This window comes from Marmota flaviventris, chromosome 2 (genome assembly GCF_047511675.1).
Source record: "Marmota flaviventris isolate mMarFla1 chromosome 2, mMarFla1.hap1, whole genome shotgun sequence".
In the NCBI taxonomy this organism is placed as follows: Eukaryota; Metazoa; Chordata; class Mammalia; order Rodentia; family Sciuridae; genus Marmota; species Marmota flaviventris.
Window position 1 is genome coordinate 112446078 of NC_092499.1, and position 22519 is coordinate 112468596.

A 22519-nucleotide genomic window follows, 5' to 3' on the forward strand; every position below is an offset into this window, starting at 1 on the left:
GTGGTGGTGCACATATGTAATCTTAGCAATTTGGGCGTCTGAGGCTGAAGGATTGCAAATTCAAGGCTAATCTTGTCAACTTAATGCGACCCTGTCTCAAGATAAAAAGATAAAAAGGGCTGGGATGTTGCTCAGTGGTAAAGGGCCCCTGGGTTAAATCCCTAGTACCAAAATTTTAAAAAGAAGAAGAAACTTGTGTATAATTGTGGGTAGCAGTTCATTAATCTATCACAATTCTTTTTTTTTTTTTCCTTCTTAATCTAAGCACTTCTTTTTTCTCCTCTTTGCAACTATGCCCTAGGGCTGCCATAGGTATTTTTATTTTTCCCCTCACTGATATCATGCAGAGGTAAAGTGCAGCTAACTTCTGAGTTTAATTAAGCTATAGCTCTACTTTTCACATGTGGTTCTTCATTTCAGAGAATTTAATGAAGAAAAGAAAGGAATCTGTAAAGACCCATTTATCTATGAGGTATGAAATGTTTATTTGGTTTTTAAACACAACTCTACCCTAAAATTGTAGGGTTTTAAGTCAGATTTATTGAAATTAATTCACATTCAGCAAATTTCACTGTTTTGGGGTACAGTTCTGTGAGTTTTGACAAATACCTTTAGTCATATCACTTCTATAATTGAGATATAGAACATTTTTTAAAATATTTTTTAGTCATTGATGGACCTTTATTTAATTTATTTATTTGTATGTGGTGCTGAGAATTGAACCCAGGGCCTCACACGTGCCAGGCAAGCGCTCTACCTCTGAGCCACCACCCGAGCCCCAACATTTCTTTATCTCTGAAAATTTTTTCATATTACCTGAGTGTGGTAGCACACAGCTTTAAGGCTGAGGCAGGAGAATTGCAAGTTTGAGTCCAGCCTGGGCAACTTAGATAAGTAAAAAGGGCTGGAGATGTAGCTCAGCATATAGAGTGCTTACATAGCATGTGTGAGTCCCTGGGTTTAATTCCTAGTACCAAACAAAATTTTTTTTTCCTCATGTTCTTGTGAGGATAACCTTTTCCCCTGCCCTTAGTTCCTAGCAACTACTAATTTGTTTTTTGTCACTATAGTTTTGCCTTTTTCATTATATATATAGATAAAATCATCTAGCCTTCTGGCTTTTTTTTCAATCAGTATAATGCATTTGAGATTCATCTATATTGTTTATGTATCAATAATTCATTTTTATAGGTGTACTACAATTGTGTTATCCAATCCTGATTGAGGGATATTTGAGTTATTTCCAGTTTTTTGGGTTTTTTTTTTTGTTGTTGTTGTTGTTTTTGGCACCAGGGATAGAGCTAGGAGCACTTAACCACTGAGCCACATCCTTAGTCCTTTTTATTTTTTATTTTGAGACATGATCTCACTAAGTTGCTTAGATCCTCATTAAGTTGCTGAAGCTGGCTTTGAATTTGCAATCCTCCTGCCTCAGCCTCCTAAGCTGCTGGGATTACAGGAGTGCACCACCAAGCCCGATTTGTTTCCAGTTTTTGAGGCTTATGAGTAAAGCTGCTTTAAATATTCATGTATTTGTTAAGCATCTGATATGTGCCAAGTATTCCATAGGAATAATTAGTGAATTAAATAGTATATATTAAAAGACAAGCTGAGGAGAAATAATTGTGGATAAGTGTTAATATGTATATCCATCTGTATAAATAAAATATGTAAGGCTCTTAAAAATTCACAAGACAAAAATTAATAGAAGAATAGTTTTTTAGGGCTGCTCTTACAAAGTACCACAAATAAGACTGCTTAAAACATGAAATTTATTCTCAGTGTTGAAATCTAGGTGTTGCTAGGACCATGCTTCCATGATCAAGGCCAGCCTAGGCAATTTAGTGAGTCCCTCCCTGTCTCAAAAGATCTGGGCATGTAGCTCAGTGATAGAGCACTCCTGGGTTCAATCCCCAGTACTGCTAAACAAACAAATAATTTGGGTATGATGTATTTGACAATATTAATGTGATTTTAGGTGTTCATCTTAACATTTTTGATAGATATTTACTTTCCGTTATATATTGTAGCAAATAACTGGAAACTACCAAAATGTTGCACAAAATAGAATTAATATGTGATGGTAGAATGATAGAACCATACTACTAGAAAGAAAAAGAATAATGACATGGAAAAAGGTTCATGAAAATTATTGGAATATCCTGTCTTTACTAAACAAAATTCTGTCCAGATATCTAAATAGATACTTTCTTTCTTTTTTTTTTTTTTTTTAATGGTGCTGGGGATTGAACCCTGGGCCTTGTGCATGCAAGGCAAGCATCCTACAAATTGAGCTATATTCCCAGCCCCACATTTCTTTTTACATAAGTGACAATTTTTTGTATGCCTTGTAAAAGATCTGACAGAATATAAGCCAACCAGACTGAAAACAGTAGTAATTATACTGGGTAGTAGAATTATGGGTGATTTTTAAAAAACTTATATTTAAAAAAAGCATTTTTTACAATAGTTGTGTATTGCATTTGGAATGAAAAAATATATAAAGTTTCTGCAAACTGATAGTGGTAAAGTTTTAAAATTTTATAGTACAATCAAAAGAAAGGATAATATTTAATAAATTGGTAATTTTATGCTACAAAACAGTAAATACAAAGTGTGATTTGGGGAAAAGGATGTCAATGTGGTTCAAAGCAAAGATGACTTTACAAGGCAGTTGCACCTCAGGTAGACCTTGAAGCATGAAGAGGTGTTAGGTTTAAGAGCTAAGTTTTCTAAACATCATGAGAAATAACATGGACAAAAAAATTAATAAAATCTTTTAAAACATATGACTTGTTAAAATCTCTTCAGGTCACTTACATAGAACCAGTCTTAGTGTGTTTATATATTTGTACAAAAGTGTGTGTGTGTGTGTGTGTGTGTGTATATATATATATATATAAAAACATTGCTTGACGTATGTTTTTAACAGGCTGATATCCAAGTGCAGTTGATCAACAAAGGTCAACCAAACCCTCTGAAAAATATTCTAAATGAAAATGACTTAGTATTCATTGTGGAAAAAGTGGTAAGCAGTGCTTGGGCTTTATGGTTATATGATTCTTTTTTTTTTAATATTTATTTTTTAGTTGTAGTTGGACACTGTATGCTTATTTTATTTATTTTATATGGTGCTGAGGATTGAACCCAGGGCCTCATACGTGCTAGGTGAGTGCTCTACTGCTAAGCCCCAGCCCTAGTCCTGTATGATTCTTAATAAGTAGATTTGCTTCCTTGGGAATAATCACACACACATTTTTCTATCAGCATTAGGGAGTGTGTATATAATTCTTTTAGGAATAAGCATAGTGCTGTCTAGTAGAAATAAACTGTCAACCATATATGTAGTTTTAAATGCTTTAGTAGTTTTATTAAGAAAAAGAAAGAAGTGAAATTATCATTGAGACAATAAAGTTGACTTTTTTCTTCTTTTGTTCAGTCCTATGAATTTTGACATACATAACGATTCTTATAATCACTACTATAGTTGGAATATAAAACACTTCCATCTCACCAAAAATCTCCCTCATGCTAGTCCTTTGTAATCATATCCTCTCCTATCCCCTAACCATTGGCAGCCATTGGTTTCTTTTCTATTACTGTAGTTTTGTCTTTTCAAGAATGTCATGAATGGAATCACAATGTGAAAGCTTTTGAGTCTGACTTCTTTTACTTAGTATAATGCCTTTAAGGTTCATTCAGTTTGTATCAATAGTTCATTTACTCTTATTGCTGAATAGTATTCCATGATATGGAGTATCACAGTTTATTTACCCATTCACCCTTTGAAGGACATTTGGTAGTATAATGAATAGAGCTATTGTAAGCATTCTTATGTAGGTTTCCATGTGAGCACACTTAGGTTCAAATATTGGCTTTTAGGCAAGTTATTTAGCCTTTTGCTACCTCGGTTTTCCCAGAGATGATAATAACATCTAGCTCAGGATTTTTGTGAAGAATAAAAGATAACTTAGAACAGTATTTAGTACTCAGGAATTGTTAACTCTTAAAATTCTGTTGTTACTACCTAAGCTATGCTATTTAACTATCTTGTAAATACATAGATACTGGAATCCTATAATACCAATGACAACTGCTGATAGCCCTAAGAGGAATAGGTACAAGGAGCAAGACTGTGGAGTTAAGATCATATCCCAGAAAGAAGATCTCCCAGTTTGGGAAATGAAAAATCCAACAAAATCTGGGAGGTTCTCTTGGTATTTCCCTTGGTATCTTATCTTTAGCTTGATTTAACTTGATATTGATTTTATCACTTTGTGCATATTGGAGCACTTTTCTAATGGCATCAGATGTTTCCTTTACCAGGAGCAACTAAATTGATATCTTTTTTATGGAATAGTGGAAATGCTTATAATGGTGTGATTTGTTGGTACCAAACTAGTCTGTGACTACAACCCCATCGTTTGTGCTTATGGGTATAGAAATGAGTATGTTAGGTTCTGTCTGTAGTTATTCCCTTACATAGTAAGGCGTTGACTAAAAAGTGCTATTTTATCTGATTAAATAATTAAAACCATTTTGAAAGCCATTAGAAAAGGAAGAAACAAGTCATGTTGAAGAACCACATACTGAAGAAACTGCTATTTCTGATTTCTCTACTGGTGAAAATGTTGGACCACTTGCTTTACCAGTTGGGAAAGCAAGGTAAGTTTTTCCCTCAGCATAGGGTCAGAGGTGGAAGGGGGGAGGATTTAATTTGAAGCATTCTTGTAAATATTGGGAAAAAATAGGTATCTAGCACCCAGATATCTCTCTTCCTTCCATTTTCCCCTAAGATATACAAGCCCAGCTCTCTAAAAATAGCTCCATTAGGACATTCCATCTGCATCATGAATATGTAGGAAGAACACAGTTATCTTCCCTTTCTCCACTCTTTTCCAATTTGTTGTTGCTTCTTGTTTTCCTTGTGTTTAAACTGGCACCTCTTCTACATTTTTTTTTTTCCCTCACTACTGCCACAGTGATTTTTTTGTTTTTGGTGCTGAGAATCTCAAACCCAGGGCCTTAGGTAAGTGCTCTATCACTGAGCCCAGTCCCATACTGATCTTTATAAAATAAAAACCTGATCATATTGCTTAAAAATCCTTCAGTTGTTCTTCCTTCCCTTTATGATAAAATCCAGATTCCACATGAGTAACATACAGGAGCTTCATTTACTTGTCCTGGAGATCCTCCACATGGAATGGTACCGTACCCCATGGGCATTGGAAGTATTCAGGGGTATTTTTAGTCATAACCATCAAGGGAAACGACTGGCATTTACTGGGATTGGGCTGTGGATGGTAAATGTCCTGCAATGCGTGGAGTTTTCCTGCACAACTGGGAATTACCTACCCAAGATGGCACTGTGCCCTTTTTGGAAATCCTAATGCCTCTATCTGCCTCTCCAGCTTCACTTTCTGTCTTCCTGCTGTGTAGCCATATGTAGTTCCCTTTGCCCAACCTTTCCATACTTACAAAACAAAATAAATTCCTTGCCTTCAAGGAGTTCTGGAGGATAGAGTCATAAAAATAATATCATTAGAGAGTGATAGTTACCATAACACTGTTTGCAAAGTGACTTTCCTTCATGCAAGTTTGTTTTGTTTTTGTTGCTTTGTGAAAGTTTTTTTAAAATTGTATGTAGCTAAATTATTCAGTCTTTTCTTTCACGGCTTCTTGAGTTTAAGTCCTAATATAGGCTGTTTTTCTCCCAGACAACTTGAACATTGTTGATATTGTTTTCATCAGGCAGTGTTTTTTGGATTGATTCATATGCTATCATTTCTTTGCTTTCTATTTCTTCTTGCATTTTAAACCATCCTTCTGGAATTATTTTACTTCCTTTTTGAAATAAAATTGTTTAGAAATTTATTTCCTGGACATCTGTTCATAGTAAATTCAGGTTTTATCTCTTTGAAAAAACAAAAATTTAAACACATTTTGTGAGTAACCTTTAGTTTTGATATATTTATAAAGTTTTAGAAAGTTATAAGATAGTGCAGGAACTTCTGTGTACCCTTAACCCAAATTCACTAATTATTTTATTTTGCTAAATCTGCTGTGTCAATCTCTCTCCCTCTCTATGTAGATCTATACATAAAGCAGTGTACATACAGTACACTTGTGTACACAGTATAACTATATTGTTAATTATATATTGTTATTTTTATATACAACGCATGTAACTATTGAAATATATATAGTGTGTACGTATTTATGTTGTAAGTATGCACTTATATAGCTACATATAAAATACACATACCATACATACATATATATATATATATATATGCAATTTTTTTAAATGACATATAGGTATAGATGTATGTAATAGGTATAGATAGTATATTGGAGAAGCTTTATCTTTTTTTTTTTGAATTTTTAGTTGTCGATGGACCTTTATTTATTTATTATTTATTTATATGCAGTGCTGAGGATCAAACCCAGTTCCTCACACATACAAGGCAAGCACTCTAACACTAAGCCAACAACCCCAGCCCAGAAGCTTCATTCTTTTATCCCCAAATATTTCACTGTGTAATTTCTAAAAACAAATGTATTCTCTCTTTTTTTAATGTTTATGATTTTATCTTGTTACTCTGTCTTTGTGTGTATGTGTGGGGGGGGTGCTGGGGATGGAACCCAGGGACCTGTACATACATGCAAGGTAAGCACACTCTACCAACTGAGCTATATCCCCAGCCCACAAATATATTCTCTTATGTAACCACAGAACAATGATCAAAATCTGAAAATTTAACATTATAATTAGTATCTAATTCAGAGGCCACATTTAAATTTCCTTAAGTATCCCGGTGATTCATGACTTTGAGCATCTTATGATATGCTTATTGGCTCCTACCTATTATTTCTTTAAATTACTCTCACACCCAACTTCCATTCTCACCCCATCTCCATATTGATCTCCTTTTTAGTAGCTGCTCCCATATAGTCAGACTCTTAACTTTATGGTCTGTGTTTCTTGATCAACTAGTGTGCTTTATTCTCACATCTCTGTGTGAAATATACATACATATATACTTACGCATTTTGCTACTTTATTTCCAAATTGATGTTTTTGAGACTCTTCTTGGTATAGTGTTACTTTTTATTTTTTACTTTTCATTTATTTTTTAAAAAATTAAAGTTTTGTGTTTATTTATTTTTGCAGTTCTAGGTATTAAACCCAGGCCTCACACTTTTGTTTTGGTGGTAGTTCTGGGGATCAGATGCAAGGGCCTCTCCCTTGTTAAGCATGTGTTCTACCACTGAGCTACACACTCAGCCCAAAAAGAAAATTCTTGATTATGATCTTTACCTAAATTTGTTCTTCTTACTCTTATTTTCAAGGCAATTAATTGGACTTTACACCATGGCTCACAATCCTAATATGACCCATTTGAAGATTAATCAGCCAGTTACTGCCCTTCCTCCCCTTTGGATAAGATGTGACAGTTCAGATCCTGAAAGTACCTGTTGGCTAGGAGCTGAGCTTATCACAACAAATGACAGTATTACAGGAATTGTCTTGTATGTGGTTAGTTGTAAAGGTGAGTGCTCATTCTTTGTATTTATTTGTATAATTTTTGTTTTGGGTTTTTACTGAATATTTATATTAAAGGGGAAGTGTACACAGTGGGACTTTAGTTGATTACATGAAGTTACTCCACTGTACAACTTGGAGGAAGGATTCTGGAAAAACCAGAAAGTCTGGAAAGGAGGTTATGCCTGTTTTGTTTGGGTTTCATTTGATTCGCATGTGTATGTTTTTGCAACTTTCCTTAGATATAAATAACTGAATATAATAACAATATAATTCCAGACTCATAGTAAACATTTAATGATTTTTTAAATTTATTTTATTTTTGAAACATGGTCTTACTAAGTTGCTTATGGTCTCAGCCTCCTGAGTTGCTGGGATTCCAGTCCTGTACCACTACACCTAGCTTTAATTACATTTTTGATGGTGATATTGACCTTTGTTTCACTTTTATTTTGAAATAAACATTTCACTCACAGTGATTTAAAATTTAATATCAACAATTATTAGTATTATGGCATCCTCACAATTTAAGAAATTATGATTTTCTAACTCTCTAACAATATAATTTTCAGTGGTACCTTTAATTTTTTCTTTCGTATCCTGTAGCTGATAAAAATTATTCTGTAAGTCTGGAAAACCTAAAAAATTCACACAAGAAAAGACATCACTTGTCTACTGTAAGTATTTCTCTCTTATTTTTTTTTTTTCAAAATGTTATTGACCTGCCCTCCTAGTTTTAAACATTTTTTTCAAGATGTGAATGTAGATCAGTGGTAGAATGCTTGCCTTACGTGTGCAAGGCCAGTACTTCCTCTCCCCAAAAGAGTTTTTTTTTTTTTTCTTTCTTTTTTTTTTTAAAGAGAGAATTTTTTAATATTTATTTTTTAGTTTTCGGCAGACGCAACATCTTTATTTGTATGTGGTGCTGAGGATTGAACCCGGGCCGCACGTATGCCAGGCAAGTGCGCTACCGCTTAAGCCACATCCCCAGCCCCGAGTTTTTTATTTCTGATCTCCAGTACCTCCTCTCCCCCCAAAAGAGATTTTTTTCACTTCTGAAATTTATCAAGTTTATTTTCATATTATCAGCAGCTAAGATACAGTCATCCTTGGTATCAATGGGGATAGATTCTAAGACCTTCCTCAGATACCAAAATCTCAGTTGCTCAAGTCCCTTATATAAAATGGTGTAGTATTTCCATATAACTGATGCATATCCTCCTTTGTGCATAAAATCATCTCTAGATTACTTTTAATAGCAAATACAGTGTAAATGCTTTGTAAACAGTTGCTATATTTTATTTTCAGAGAATAATGACAAGAAAAAGTCTGTACATATTCAATACAGATGTAGTTTTTAAAATGATGTTTTTGCTCCATGGTTGGTGCAGAACCCGTGGATACAGAGGGCTGACTATATGTGACTTCTTGCCTTTAAGCTAATGTTTGTCACTTAAAAAGAACTCTTATTTTTCCATTTGGAATGAAAGTCAGAGTAAGGTGCTTTTTTTCTTTTGGGACAAGAATCAAAGTAGTTTTGCAAAAAAATGGGCTCTTGGGCCATTTGAAAACATAGTGCTAAGGGTCTGCTGGATGCACTCTTTTCAGGTAACAGCCAGAGGCTTTGCCCAGTATGAGCTCTTTAAGTCCACTGTTTTGGATGATATAGTCACCCCATCACAAACTACAATCACTTTGGATATTTCCTGGAGTCCTGTCGATGAGATTCTTCAAATTCCCCCACTCTCTTCAACTGCAGTTCTGGTACGAATGGACCCTTTTTTCTGCTTGGGTTTATAAGACCCCTAAATGGTTGTTTACTTGCTCATTGCTGGGGCTGCATGCTTTCAGTTCTAGCAGTCACTGGGTATAAGGCTGGACAACTCTGAAAGTCTTGCCTTGCTCCTGGAGTCTCACCAGGGCATCCAGGGGAGGTTTTGCCAAGTGAGCTGAGCCATCAGTTGCTCACAATTCCACAATTAGAAATTTAAGAATTTTCTAGTGCTAGGTTTTTGGCTCGGTGGTAGAGTACTTGCCTCAATTGTGTGTGAGGCTCTGGGATCAATTCTCAGCATCACATATAAATAAATGAATAAAATAAAAGTCCATCAACAACTAAAAAAATTAAAATTAAATTAAAACAGAATTTTCTAGTGATTAATGAAGTCTGTTATGTGGAGACTTAAAATGATTTATGGTTTCCTGTGTTCTTAAGAATGCAGATATTGCTGGGTGCCATGGTGCAGCAGCTCAGGAGGCTGAGACAGGAGAATCTTGAGTTCAAAGCCAGCCTCAACAAAAGCAAGGTGCTAAGCAACTCAGTGAGAGTTGCTAAATAAAATACAAAATAGGGCTGGGGATGTGGCTTAGTGGTTGAATGCCCCTGAGTTCAATCCCTGGTACCCCCCCCCCCCAAAAAAAAAAAAAAAAAATCATGTAGAAGATATTCAATCTTGGACACAGTTCTTTCTAAAATATTAAAAACAAAGCCTGAATGTTCAATAGGGAAGTAGTTAAAATAGATATCCATGGTGACATATTATCCAGGCTTTAAAAAGTCATGTTTCAAAATGTCTTAAATAGAAAATTCTTTTTAAGAACAAAGGAAATATACAAAATAATATATACAGTATGATCTCAACTATGTTTAAAAAAATGCATGCACAGAAACCTGGATAGTGTTAACAGTGGTTCCTTCAGCATGGTAAGATTTTGGATAATTACATTCTTTGTGCTTTTCCTGTAGTAGGGATTTACATATATTGGCCTTTTAAAAAAAATGATAAGGTCTTAAATTTGTAAAACTTTAACCTCTGACTAGGACAGTGCTCTATTGGCTTAGTTAGAAGGAGTCTATAAAACTATTGGATTTTTATTTTTGGTGTGTGATAATGCTAAGTTATCATTGAGTCTTTAGATACATTGACTGAAATTTCTCTACCTTGTCCTCTTGATGCTAAAGATTAATAAGTGTGTGTTTGAAGCAGGAGAGCAGTGCATGTGAAAAGGGCAATTGTTCCATGCAAGTACAGTTGTTTATGGTATGTAGAGAGGGTATACAATTCCCTGAGCTTAGGTTACTATATCAAGATGGCAGAATCTGGGTAAAATGTTTTAAATGAAGTGTTGATCTAATTTTTCAATTCATTGATGCTTTATAAAATATATTTTTAAATGTTTGGTTGGTTTGAAATGCAAGTTACTCTCTTATGCAGCTATTGCCCATTAAAACTGACAGATTTGGTGTTCTTTTTAGAATATTAAAGTGGAATCAGGAGAGCCCAGAGGTTGTTTGAATCATCTTCACAGAGAACTGAAATTTGTCCTTGTGAGTATCCTTCTGAAATTCTTAACTTTCATTAAATTGCATGTTTTCATAAAAAAAGTTTGCTAATATCACTTACATGGTGATTGTCCTTACAGTTTTAAAGGGGAGCATCAGTAACTACAAATCTTTCCATTTTCTACTAGAGTGTTTCCTTTTTATTTATATGAGGGTCCCCCCTTTCCAGGTGGGTCAATTGCCAGTTTATTCCAAATGGCCTGCTATTCATAACTGGAATTTTGATTGATGCTAAAGATTAATGTGTGTTTGAAGAATTTTATATTTCAGTAATTTTAGCTCTACTCTACAAATTGAATCTTAGGAGCATGTCTCATTTTAATGCAGTAGAAATTCCATATAGCCTGGCATACAAAGCCAGGTATGATCCAGCTGCTGTCCTGCTCATTTCTTTTCATTTATTTTTGAAAATAGTTTTATTGAAATATAAATTATATTCCATAAAATTCGCTCATTTTAACTGTGCATTTCAGTGGTTTTTAGTATATTTACCCAAGTTGTACACATCAACAATTAATTTTAAAACATTTTCATCACCCCTTCATGAAATCTGGTGCCCACTATACCCATTAGCATTCACTTCCCACCTCCACCAGCCCATGGCAATCACTATCTACTTTCTGTTTGGTCCTTTATAGTGCTAAGTAGCATTCCATTGTATAGATACACCACATCTTGTTTATCCAGTCATCAGCTGATGGTCATTGTAGTTGTTTCTACTTTTTGCCTATCATGAATAATGCTGCTGTGAACATTCATATGCAAGTTTTTGTGTAGATATGTTTACACATTTCATAGATGGAGTTGTTAGGTCTATGGTAACTGTTTGAACCTCTGAAGGGACTGTCACACTGTTACTTTTTTCCAAAGTGGTTGCCGCATTTTACATTCTTACAGGCATTGTAGGAAGGTTCCAGTTTCTTTGTATCCTTGCCAACACTTGATATTGTCAAATTTAAAAAATGATAGCCATTCTAGTGGGAACAAACTAGTATCTTGTAATTTTGATTTGCATTTCTAATGACTTTGAACATATTTTCATGTGCTGTTGGCTTTTCTTTACTAATTGGAATTACATAATTGAGTGACTATGAGCAAGTTATTTAACCTCGCTTAGCTTAGCCTCAATGAAATGAGAGTAATAGTAATAGCTACCTCATTTTTAAAAAATTTTTATTAGTTATTGATGAACCTTTATTTATTTATTTGTTTATGTGTGGTGCTGAGAATCAAACCCAGTGCCTCACACATGGTAGGCAAGCAATCTACCATATACTTTCACAGTGCAGTTGAGTTTAAATACTCAAGAAATGTCACTACCATTAATAGTACTAAATACATCCTTATTTATTAAGCTATATTTTCTACTAACAAGCTTCTGGGCTTTTTAAAATCTCCCATAGGTTTTGGCTGATGGTTTGAAGACTGGTGTGACTGAATGGCTCGAGCCCCTGGAAGCAAAATCTGCTATTGAACTTGTGCAAGAATTTCTGAATGGTGTTTGTTTTCCTAATTCATTCTTATTGCAGGGACTGGGGTATTGAGGATTGAATCCAGGGTGCTCTACCACTGAGCTATACCCTCGGCCCTTTTTATTTTTTATTTTTTGAGACATCTTGCTAAATTGCCCCTATGAAACTCCTAATTCACTCTTGTTTTTCTTAAATAGGAATTTACACTTGGTATATTTAAATGTAAATTCTCTCTTTAACCTTGATATGCTTTTTGGTTGGAATTTATTAGAGCCAGGAGGTCTGACATGGTTGAAGGGACAGATTTTATTCCAAAGTGCTAATGGTAAAGACCTAAGTAATTCTTAAAAAAAAAAAAAAAAAAAAAAAAACTAATAAGATTTAGTTTGAAATTTATATAACACAAACATATTTGAGATCATAGGAAAAGAAGGATGAAATAGTAACCCTTGAGTACCTACCATGTGTCCAGCATTGTGTGTCAGGGGCTTTCATGTTACCTCAGTTCATTCTCGCACCCCTACCTGATGGGTATTTATTGTTATTGCCATTGCAGAGTTAGGTTAATTTGTTAAATTTCATACTTTTACTGTTCCCATTTGCTACTTGAGAATAGGAGTAGGATGAAAATAATTTGGAAAACTTGAAAACAAAAATTAAGTTAATTAGCTTTTGCTACTTTCTAGACTTAAATAAGCTGGATGGATTTGGTGATCCTACAAAAAAAGATGCAGAGGTAAGTGATTATTATTAGTTAGAAATGTACACAGGAAATGCTTTGAAAATTTGCTTATGCTATTACCTTTCTTGTTGTATCATCTCAAGTAGATCTGGTACAATCTCATTATTATTAAGCTACTCAATTACAGAGAAGTGAGTGTCAGTACACTATATGATGATATTGCTATAGTATACTAATACACTTTAAAATGATGTTATTATGACATAATGTGGTATTAGTAATTAAAACTAGATATGTTCTCATTTTAATGAAAAGAAAAATGGAGACTAAGGTAATTTAATAAATATTATGTGGAAAGAAAACTGAATGCTCATTTCTAGGCATTAGAGTTTTAAAATAACTTTAAGAAGTCTAGTTTTTCAAATCTATTGTGTGTCTCATCAGTGAATGAAAAGGTGTAGAAAATATATTCATATTATTCTTTGTGTTGATAAATCTGCAATGTCTCAGAGCAGCCTTTAAAAACTTAAGCTATTTCACTTTAAAAATAAATAAACTGACATTCTCTCAAACTTATATCTTTTTCAGACAGTGAATCATGACACTGCTGCAGTTGATAGGTCCGTACTTATCACAGTGCGGGGTGATCTTGATTTTGCTGAACAACTTTGGTGCAAAATGAGCAGCAGTAGGTATCCATTGTGATTAAAAATTTTTTTGTTATTTAAATCTTTTGGAAATAATGCAGTATGTACTACCAGTCTATGTTTATATTATCAAATTCATTTCTAATAATAGATTGGCATATTATGCTCAAGAATTATACTAAGATAAAGCAATTTTATAAGTCTATTCTTTTCTCCTGCTTTTTTTTTTTTTTTTTTTTGTATATTTATTTTATTTATTTTTTTATGTAAGTTCTCTCTTTAACCTTGATATGCTTTTTGGTTGGAATTTATTAGAGCCAGGAGGTCTGATATGGTTGGAGGGACAAGTTTTATTCTGAAGTGCTGAGGATCAAGAACCCAGGGCCTTGCAGGTCCTAGGCAAGCACTCTACTACTGAGCTACAATCTCAGCTCTGCTCCTGCTTTTTAAAGTATTAGATTTTGCTTTATGTTTCTTTTATTTATTTATGGTGCTGGGGATTGAACCCAGGTGCGCTTAACCACTGAGCCACATCCCAGTCCTTTTTATTTTTTATTTTGAGATAGGGTCTTGCTAAGTTACTTAAGGCCTTGCTAAGTTGCTGAGGCAGGCTTAGAACTCAAGATTCTCCTGCCTCATCTTCCCCAGTTGCTGGGATTACTGGCATGCAACACCCCCAGTATTATGTTATATTTATATGAACACAAATATATACCTAATAAATTTATAATTATTAGAAAAATCAAAAGTATTTCTTAATATTTTGCTTACTATATTATTTTCTGGCAATCTCAGTTCAACCTTAGAAATGTATTAAGTCGGGGCTGGGGTTGTGGCTTAGCAATAGAGCACTTACCTAGCATGTGCGAGGCCCTGGGTTTGATCCTCATCACCATATAAAAAATAAATAAATAAAATAAAGGTATTGTGTCCAACTACAACTAAAAAAGTAAGTATTTTTTTTTAAATGCTTTAAGTCTTTTTTCTGTAAATTTTTTTCCTTTCCCCCATCTATAAAGTACAGATTCTTCTAATTCATTTGTGTATTCTTAAGTTTAATGACATTTTTGATTTATAGAAATATGAAAATAATGTCAGTTTGACTTGGTTTTGAAGGTGTGGTTTCATATCAAGACTTGGTGAAGTGTTTCACGTTGATCATCCAGAGTCTACAACGTGGTGATATACAGCCATGGGTAGGTTGAATAGTGCTAGAATGTGTTCTCAGTGGCATAGTATGATGGGTAAGGACACAGGCACTGCAGCTACTAATATTGTCATTGTTAACTATTCTGTGTCTGAGTATTTCCATATACCAATGATGAAAATAAAAACTGGGATACTCTTTTTTTTAATATATTTTTATTTGTAGATGGACACAATGTCTTTATTTTACTTATTTATTTTTATGTGGTGCTGAGGATCGAACCCAGTGTCTCATGCATGCAAGGCAAGAGTTCTACCACTGAGCCCTAGCTCCTGGGATACTCTTTTTTAAAAGTAATTTTGAAGATGTATTGATATCCTCAAAATGTAGCATGACCTTTGAACTATTATTCTAAGGACAGAATCCACGCTAAACTCATAAACAAAAATATATGTCAAGATTGCATATATCAGAATAGTCATTATAGTTTCATTTATAGTAGCAAAAGATTATAAACAACTAAATTCCCCTTGTTAAAGGAATGGCAAGTACATAATGATACAGCCACATAATAGCATGTATCATAGTTGCTAGAAAGTGTTGCTGACAAATGATGTGGAAAGATGCTTATAATGTTCAGTAAAAAAAAAAAAAGGAGTATACACAGTTGTATAAAAATGTAAATTTGGGGGGCTGGGGTTGTAGCTCAGCAGTAGAGTGCTCGCCTAGCATGTGCAAGGCCCTGGGTTCTATCCTTAGCACCACATAGAATAAATAAATTAAATAAAGGCATTGTGTCCTAAAAAATAAATTTTTTTATTAGTTGTTCAAAAAAAATAAATATTTTTAAAAATGTAAATTTTGGAGAGAAAAATCTAAAAACAAGTATGCTAAAATATTAATAACAGTCAACTCTGGTGAAAAGATTACAAGTGACTTTTTCCAACTACATTATATGTTTCTGTACTTTACAAATTTTCCATACTGAAATTGCACTATTTTTACAATGACGGAAAAGCTAAAAGTTGGAAACAAACAAAAATTCCTTCTTTAATAGGAATCTTAAATAACTTGGCTGTCAATTCACAACTATGAAAGTTTAAAAACTTTCATAGATGTATGAAGCCCTGGGTTAATCCCTAGCACACCCTGCCACCACCACCAAAAATAAAAAAGGCTTTCTTAGTTCTGAACAGAGGTACACTTGAGAGCAAAGGCTCTGCTTAATTGGGCATTAGTGATTGTAGGCATTTTAGTTTTGACTATCTATAATTTTATGTTAAGAATTTCTGTGTTTTTAAGATGTTTACAAGTAAAATTCTTTTGTATACAGTAAGTGCAAAATGTGAAACTACTTTAAAAAAAGAAAATGCAAAAAGATTGTGATAAAAGTTAAAATAGAAATAAATAGAAACTAGTGGGAAAATGACAAATATTTTATATATGTTTAAAATGAATTATATAGTACTTGGAACACATTAAATCTTTAAGTTCACAGTTCTTTGTAATTGGCAGTTATCAAGTTATATTGGATATCATAGCCATAAAGGAATTCTTTATGATATATGCACAGGCCATTGAGGGATAGAGTTTTCCCACAGCTTAAGCTTATCACTTAGGGGTGGTAAGTTTAAACTCTTCTGAGTTGCTTTGAACTTTTCAACAATTAAGGTAGAAAAGACAGTTTAGAAACTGTCATATTCAAACAATTTGTAGTGACTGTTTAGAAACTGACTTATTCAAACAATTTGTAGTGACAGTTTAGAAACTGACATATTCAAACAATTTGTAGTGTCAGGAGATGAAGAATGAAAGCTTATAATTTTTAACTTATGCAGTTTACTTCTCTTTTGCATATTGGATGGTTTTATAAAAATTTCTTGATTTCTAGCTCCATAGTGGGAGTAACAGTCTACTAAGTAAGCTCATTCATCAGTCTTATCATGGAACCATGGACACAGTTTCTCTCAGTGGGACTATTCCACTTCAAATGCTTTTGGAAATTGGCTTGGACAAACTAAAAAAAGATTATATCAGTTTTTTTGTAGGTAAGTTCCTTTCCCAGCTCAAAACATTAAAAAGCATGTCCAGTTGTCATCCATAGATATTTTCACATTTTATCTTTCTACTTGCTTCTAGTCATTTGTATTCCTGGTCCACCCCACCCACCCCTTTCACTGTGAAACAAGCATTTCTCTCCTGTGAGCCATTCAAAAAGATATTAAATTAAATATAGCTATAGTTTTGTTTGTTTGCTTATAGTTCAAACATTTGAGATTCGGCAAGTTTAGTAAATTAAAAAGCCTTTTATGAGATGCTATTTTAATACCCAATACTTGGTGATTTTTTATTAGAGCAAGCTGTGATCAGTTTTAGAATAGTATTAATATGTATTTATGGTGTAAAATGTCAGAAAAAAATTGGTCTTTTATGAGGAAGTGTTTAGCTTGATGATCTCTTTCATGTATGAACTATGGAAAGTTTTGCTTGGGTTCCTTAACATGTAATAGACAATTCCTAAAACTGATTTGCATATATGTGTTTTTTTTTCATAGGTCAGGAACTTGCATCTTTGAATCACTTGGTGAGTTTTTTTTAATTCTAAAATTGGTTTTTCTTTTGTTTAGTCATTCTATCTTAAGTGTCTGTAATGTGCTCTAGGAAACATGAAAAAGACAGTCAATACCTTAACTATTACTATCTAGTAAGACAAATGAAAAACTAGTCTACTCAATGTCATTTCTCTTACTTTACAAATTGATGATACTGATATATGTTTTCATCCTGCTCTAGCAAATGTGCTGCTATATGGGCTGGGGTTGTGGTTCAGCGGTAGAACATTTGCCTAGCACGTGTGAGGCCCTGGGTTTGATCCTCAGCACCACATAAAAATAAATAAAATAAAGATGATATTGTGTCCAACTAAAAAATAAAATATATTTTTTAAAAATGTGCTGCTATAACTTTTCTCTAGAATTATTAGGGAATGTCTTCAGCCCTATTAAGAAGATTTATTTTATATTTATCAACCCATTTATATTAAAGAATCATTTTGCAAAGAATTCACACACACACACACATACACACACATATATTCCTCCCTCTCCCCACCATACCACTTAAGCACTTTTTTTTTTGAGAAAGGCTTTCACTAAGTTGTTAGGCCTTGCTAGTTGTTGAGGCTGGCTTTGAACTTGTAAGCCTCCTGCCTCAGCCGCCTGACCACAAGGATTATAAGCATGTGCCACCATGCCCAGCTATGATGTTCTTTTTTCTTGTTGTTGTTCTAATTAGTTCTACATGACAATGGAATGTATTTTGGCACAGCCTCCCAAGTTGCTAGGATTATAGGCATGCACCACCACACGTAACAGATTCTGCTTATTTTTTTTTTAATATTTATTTTTTAGTTGTAGTTAGACAGTACTTTTATTTATTTATTTTTATGTGGTGTGAGGATTGAACCCAGGGCTTCATTCACGCTAGGCAAGCACTCTACCACTGAGCCACAACCCCAGCCCTAGATTCTGCTTATTCTTTAACTCTCTATTTTGCTTATACTTTTTTCTTTTTTGTTTTTATTTTATTTTTTTCACTTTTAAAAAAAATTTGCTCTAATTAGTTATACATGACAACAGAGTGCACTTCGATTCATAATATACAAATGGAACACAATTTATCACTTCTCTGGTTGTACATGGAATCACACCATTTGTGCAATCAGACATATACCTAGGGTAATGATGTCTATCTCATTCCACCATCTTTCCTACCCCCGTGGCCCCCACCCTCCCTCCCCTTTGCCCAATCAAAATTCCTCCATTCATCCCATGCTCCCCCCATATGGATCAGTATCCAGTTATCAGAGAAAACATTCAGCCTTCTTTTTTCTTTTTATTAGTGTATTATACATAATACTGGTATTCATTTTTGATGTAATTATACATGCATGTCATATAATTTGCTTCAGTATCCCCACTCCATTTCCTCTTTCCCTCCCCTCCTCCCTCCCCCATTCCCTTTCCTCTACTTAATTGGTCTTCCTTGTACTTATTTATAGTTTTATTTTTAACTGGTGCTTTATAGATATACATAAAGGTGGGAGCTGGGCATGGTAGTACACACCTGTAATACCAATGACTCAAGAGGCTGAAGCAGGCGGATCGTTTGTTTAAGAACACTCTCAGCAAATTAGTGAGACCTGCTCTGAAAAAGGGGTGGGGCTGTGGCTCAGTGTTAGATACACACTTGCTTTGCACGTGTGGGGCACTGAATTCGATCCTCAGCACCACATAAAAACAAATAAATAAAGATATTGTGTTCATCTACAACTGAAAAAAGATACTAAAAAAATAAAATAAAATGGCTGGAGATATAGCTTAAAGTACAGATAAAGGTGAAATTCACCATGATATCATATGTGTATATAGCGTAATTTGGTCAGTTTCAGTCCTTTTTTATATTTTTTTCATTCCAGGAATACTTCATTTCTTCATCAGTGGAGATACAAGAACAGGTTAATCGTGTTCAAAAACTTCACCATATTCTAGAAATAATAGTTAGTTGCATGTTTTTCATTCAACTTCAACATGAGCTCCTCTTTTCTTTAACACAGTAAGTTTTTATTGTTTACTTCATAGATACATCTTCTCTTCTGAATCCCAGCTATTTGGGAGGCTGAGGCAGGAGAATCACAAGCCTGGCCAACTTTTTCACTAAATAAAATTTCAATAAAATCTAAAGGGCTGGGGTGTAGCTTAGTGGTAGAGCAGTAGTCTAGAATGTACAAGGCCCTGAGTTTGATCCCCAGTCTGGAAAAGAAAGAAAGGAAGGAACGTGGGTATTCTCTTCTGAAAAACTGCAGCCAAAATATGTAGTTTTTATTGCCAGTCGGGATAGAACTTGTTCACCCTGTCTTCAGATTAGCATGGTTCTAGGTCACTATCATAGGAAGGAAAGGGTTTTGAATCCAGAATACTCAGACTTAACACTTGGTTTTATCACTTTTTAACTTCCTTAGGAAGTTTCCTCTCACTTAATCTTGTTTCCTCCTCTATGAAAAGCATCATTAGATCCATCAGAGATTATTAAACTTCCTATGTAAAGCCAGGCATGGTGGCACACGCCTGTAATCCCAGCAGCTTAGGAGGCTGAGGCAGGAGGATTGCAAGTTCAAAGCCAGCCTCAGCAATTTAGAGAGGCACTTTGCAACTCAACAAGACCCTGTCTCTAAATAAAATATAAAAAAGGGCTGGGGATGTGACTCAGTGGTTAAGCACTCGTGGGTTCAATCCTCAGTGTCAATAAACAAATAAATAATCCTCCTATGTGTGCTGTAAGGATTAAATTATATAATGTGTATAAGGTCACTGACACATAATAAGTGCTTAATAAATATTGTTTCTTCTCTTCTTTACATCCCTATAAATCTGAGTCAGACTAATCATTACCAGCCATCTCTATGGACAACTGGATGAAATCAGATAGTATTACCAGACCTCTGTAGTTGGATTGTTGTAGTTAGAGATTCTGAACAGTTAGAACTAAAAACAATTTGGAATAATCCTTATACATGTATTGCTGGTGTTTTACATGTACTAGAGCCCTCAAATGAGGAGTAAATAAACCATTGGGCCTTTTCCAAATTTAGAATTTGCCTCAATTTTAAAGAGAAAGGTTTGAAATTGTTACTTTTTACAGAACCTAAAAGAATTGTTTTCATTAAAAATCAGTAGTATAATCAAGTTAACTCATATACCCCAGACTCTGAAAACCATGGAGGCCATGTCTTTGTATCTCTTCTACCTCTTAGTTTTTATGTTTCTGATACCTCTTTGTCCTGATTTGAGCCTTTACTTGGGCTCAACGTAAACATATTAAGCATGTTTTTATATTTATGAGAAATATGTCTATTATTAATTTATTTTTAAAGTGATTGACCTAGCACCCCTGGGTCCAATACCCAGTACAGAGAGAGAGAGAAAGAGAAAGAGAAAGAAAAAAGGAAGTAGGGGGATGTTGAGATTCCTTTTAATAATAATAAAAAAAAAAAAAAACCCTAAGTTTAGTTGGGCAGGTGCTATTCATTTTGTACTTTTGTGGTAGATGGTACTCAATAAAATATTTCTGATAGTCTAAGGAAAGTTTTATCTCCAAATGAGTCTTCCAAAAGGAGTTTTTGGTTTTTGTTTTGTTTTTTTTAGATCCTGCATAAAATATTATAAACAAAATCCTCTTGATGAGCAACACATTTTTCAGCTGCCAGTTAGACCAGCTGCTATAAAAAACTTATACCAAAGGTAAGCAGTTTAATAATTAAATTCTACCTTAAGTCCACCCATGATTCTTGGCAATTTTGGTGTCTATACCATGGGAACCTCATAATCTAGAACCTTTTCTCCTCTGAAACCTGCATCAGTGCCCCACTCTCTGACCACAGTCCAGTAGTCCTCCCCTTTCTTTCTCCCAGACCTTATATCAGCTCTTTTTAGATTGTCAAGCCTTTAATTCTTCATTTTGTTCTCAATTTGAAATTGTTCACAAAAGAAAGTAGAAAGTAGAGCTAGAAAGGAAATGACAGATTGGGGTGGGAGGGGCGGAATGATCAGGAGAGTGGCAAGGCCAAGGATATGGCTGTGGGAGTAAAAGGAGAATGTGGGATTGGGGAGGCTATGGTGATGGGTTAGTTATCTACTTGGGCACTGGGTTTGCTACAAGTGATGGTCTCCCCTGATTCTTCCCTCCACATAGAAAATACTTGAAGTTTCTCTCATACTACAGCCACTGTTAATTTCCCCCCTCTATTTAGTTCTTTCTTAGACAAACCCCCATCTCTCCCCTGAAACTGCTCAGGTGAAGGTCCCCAAGAGCCACTCATTGCCAAAATCAGTGGATGATTTTCAGTAAAAGAATGTTCTTTTGCTCCTTGTGTGCCATCAGTTTTCTCCTTCAGTAAGCACCCATAGGCTATTTGTTGTTTAGCACTATACTTTTCTTAAACCTATCTTCTTAGTTTCTGTGACATGCATTCTGTGTTAACTTTAATTTCACTTCTCTGGCCCACTCCCAAGAATAGTTCTTTTTTTAAGTTATTGGTCAGCTTGCTTCCTAGATGTGAGTTTTCACCAGAACAGTTTCTCTGGGCTAATGATAATTCATAATCTATGTCTTCAACTTCTTCTGAACTTCAGACCTAAATTTCTATATGCCTATTAGATGTGAATCCCCAGCTTCAGGGTCATGTAGTTAGTCTAGAATCTAATTCTGAACCAGTGCTAAGAGCTGTTGTACAACCTGGCACCTATGTATTAGGTGAAAAATGCTAGAATAAATTTTACATGTACATGTACATGTTAATCAGCTTGATTCAGCCATTCTACAATGTATATATATAGAAAACATGTTGTATATGATAAATACATACATTTTTGGTTAAAAATTAGTAAAATGTTAAAACAACAATGAGCCCCTAATCCCCTTTGTCGTCCTTCTGCATTTCATCTTTCAAGTGACCATCATTAGTATCCATCTAATACCTAAAATAGAAACCTGAGACTTATTCTCCACTAATTGTTGTCCTGTACTCCCTCCTTTAAATGATTACCAAGTCACCAGTTAAAGAAATTGAAATAATAAAATAAAATAAATTGATATAAAGTCCTGATCTTATTTGTACCTCTTGA

General features: G+C 34.3%; 1 protein-coding gene across 3 annotated transcripts in view; it reads left to right on the top strand.

Moving 5' to 3' along the window:
- Positions 1-22519, top strand: part of Zwilch (zwilch kinetochore protein) — a 29824-nt gene that overhangs the window by 2635 nt on the left and 4670 nt on the right. For 2 of the 3 annotated variants that reach the window (XM_027926002.2, XM_071607332.1), the window contains exons 2-16: positions 421-472; positions 2933-3028; positions 4547-4665; positions 7354-7553; positions 8153-8223; positions 9155-9310; positions 10803-10874; positions 12293-12386; positions 13048-13097; positions 13632-13731; positions 14807-14886; positions 16729-16885; positions 17393-17421; positions 19315-19451; positions 21041-21136. In XM_027926002.2, coding sequence (XP_027781803.1) covers positions 421-472; positions 2933-3028; positions 4547-4665; positions 7354-7553; positions 8153-8223; positions 9155-9310; positions 10803-10874; positions 12293-12386; positions 13048-13097; positions 13632-13731; positions 14807-14886; positions 16729-16885; positions 17393-17421; positions 19315-19451; positions 21041-21136 — 1509 coding nt within the window. The remainder of the gene's footprint in view (positions 1-420; positions 473-2932; positions 3029-4546; positions 4666-7353; positions 7554-8152; positions 8224-9154; positions 9311-10802; positions 10875-12292; positions 12387-13047; positions 13098-13631; positions 13732-14806; positions 14887-16728; positions 16886-17392; positions 17422-19314; positions 19452-21040; positions 21137-22519) is intronic. The other variant, XM_071607331.1, reaches the window with a different exon arrangement.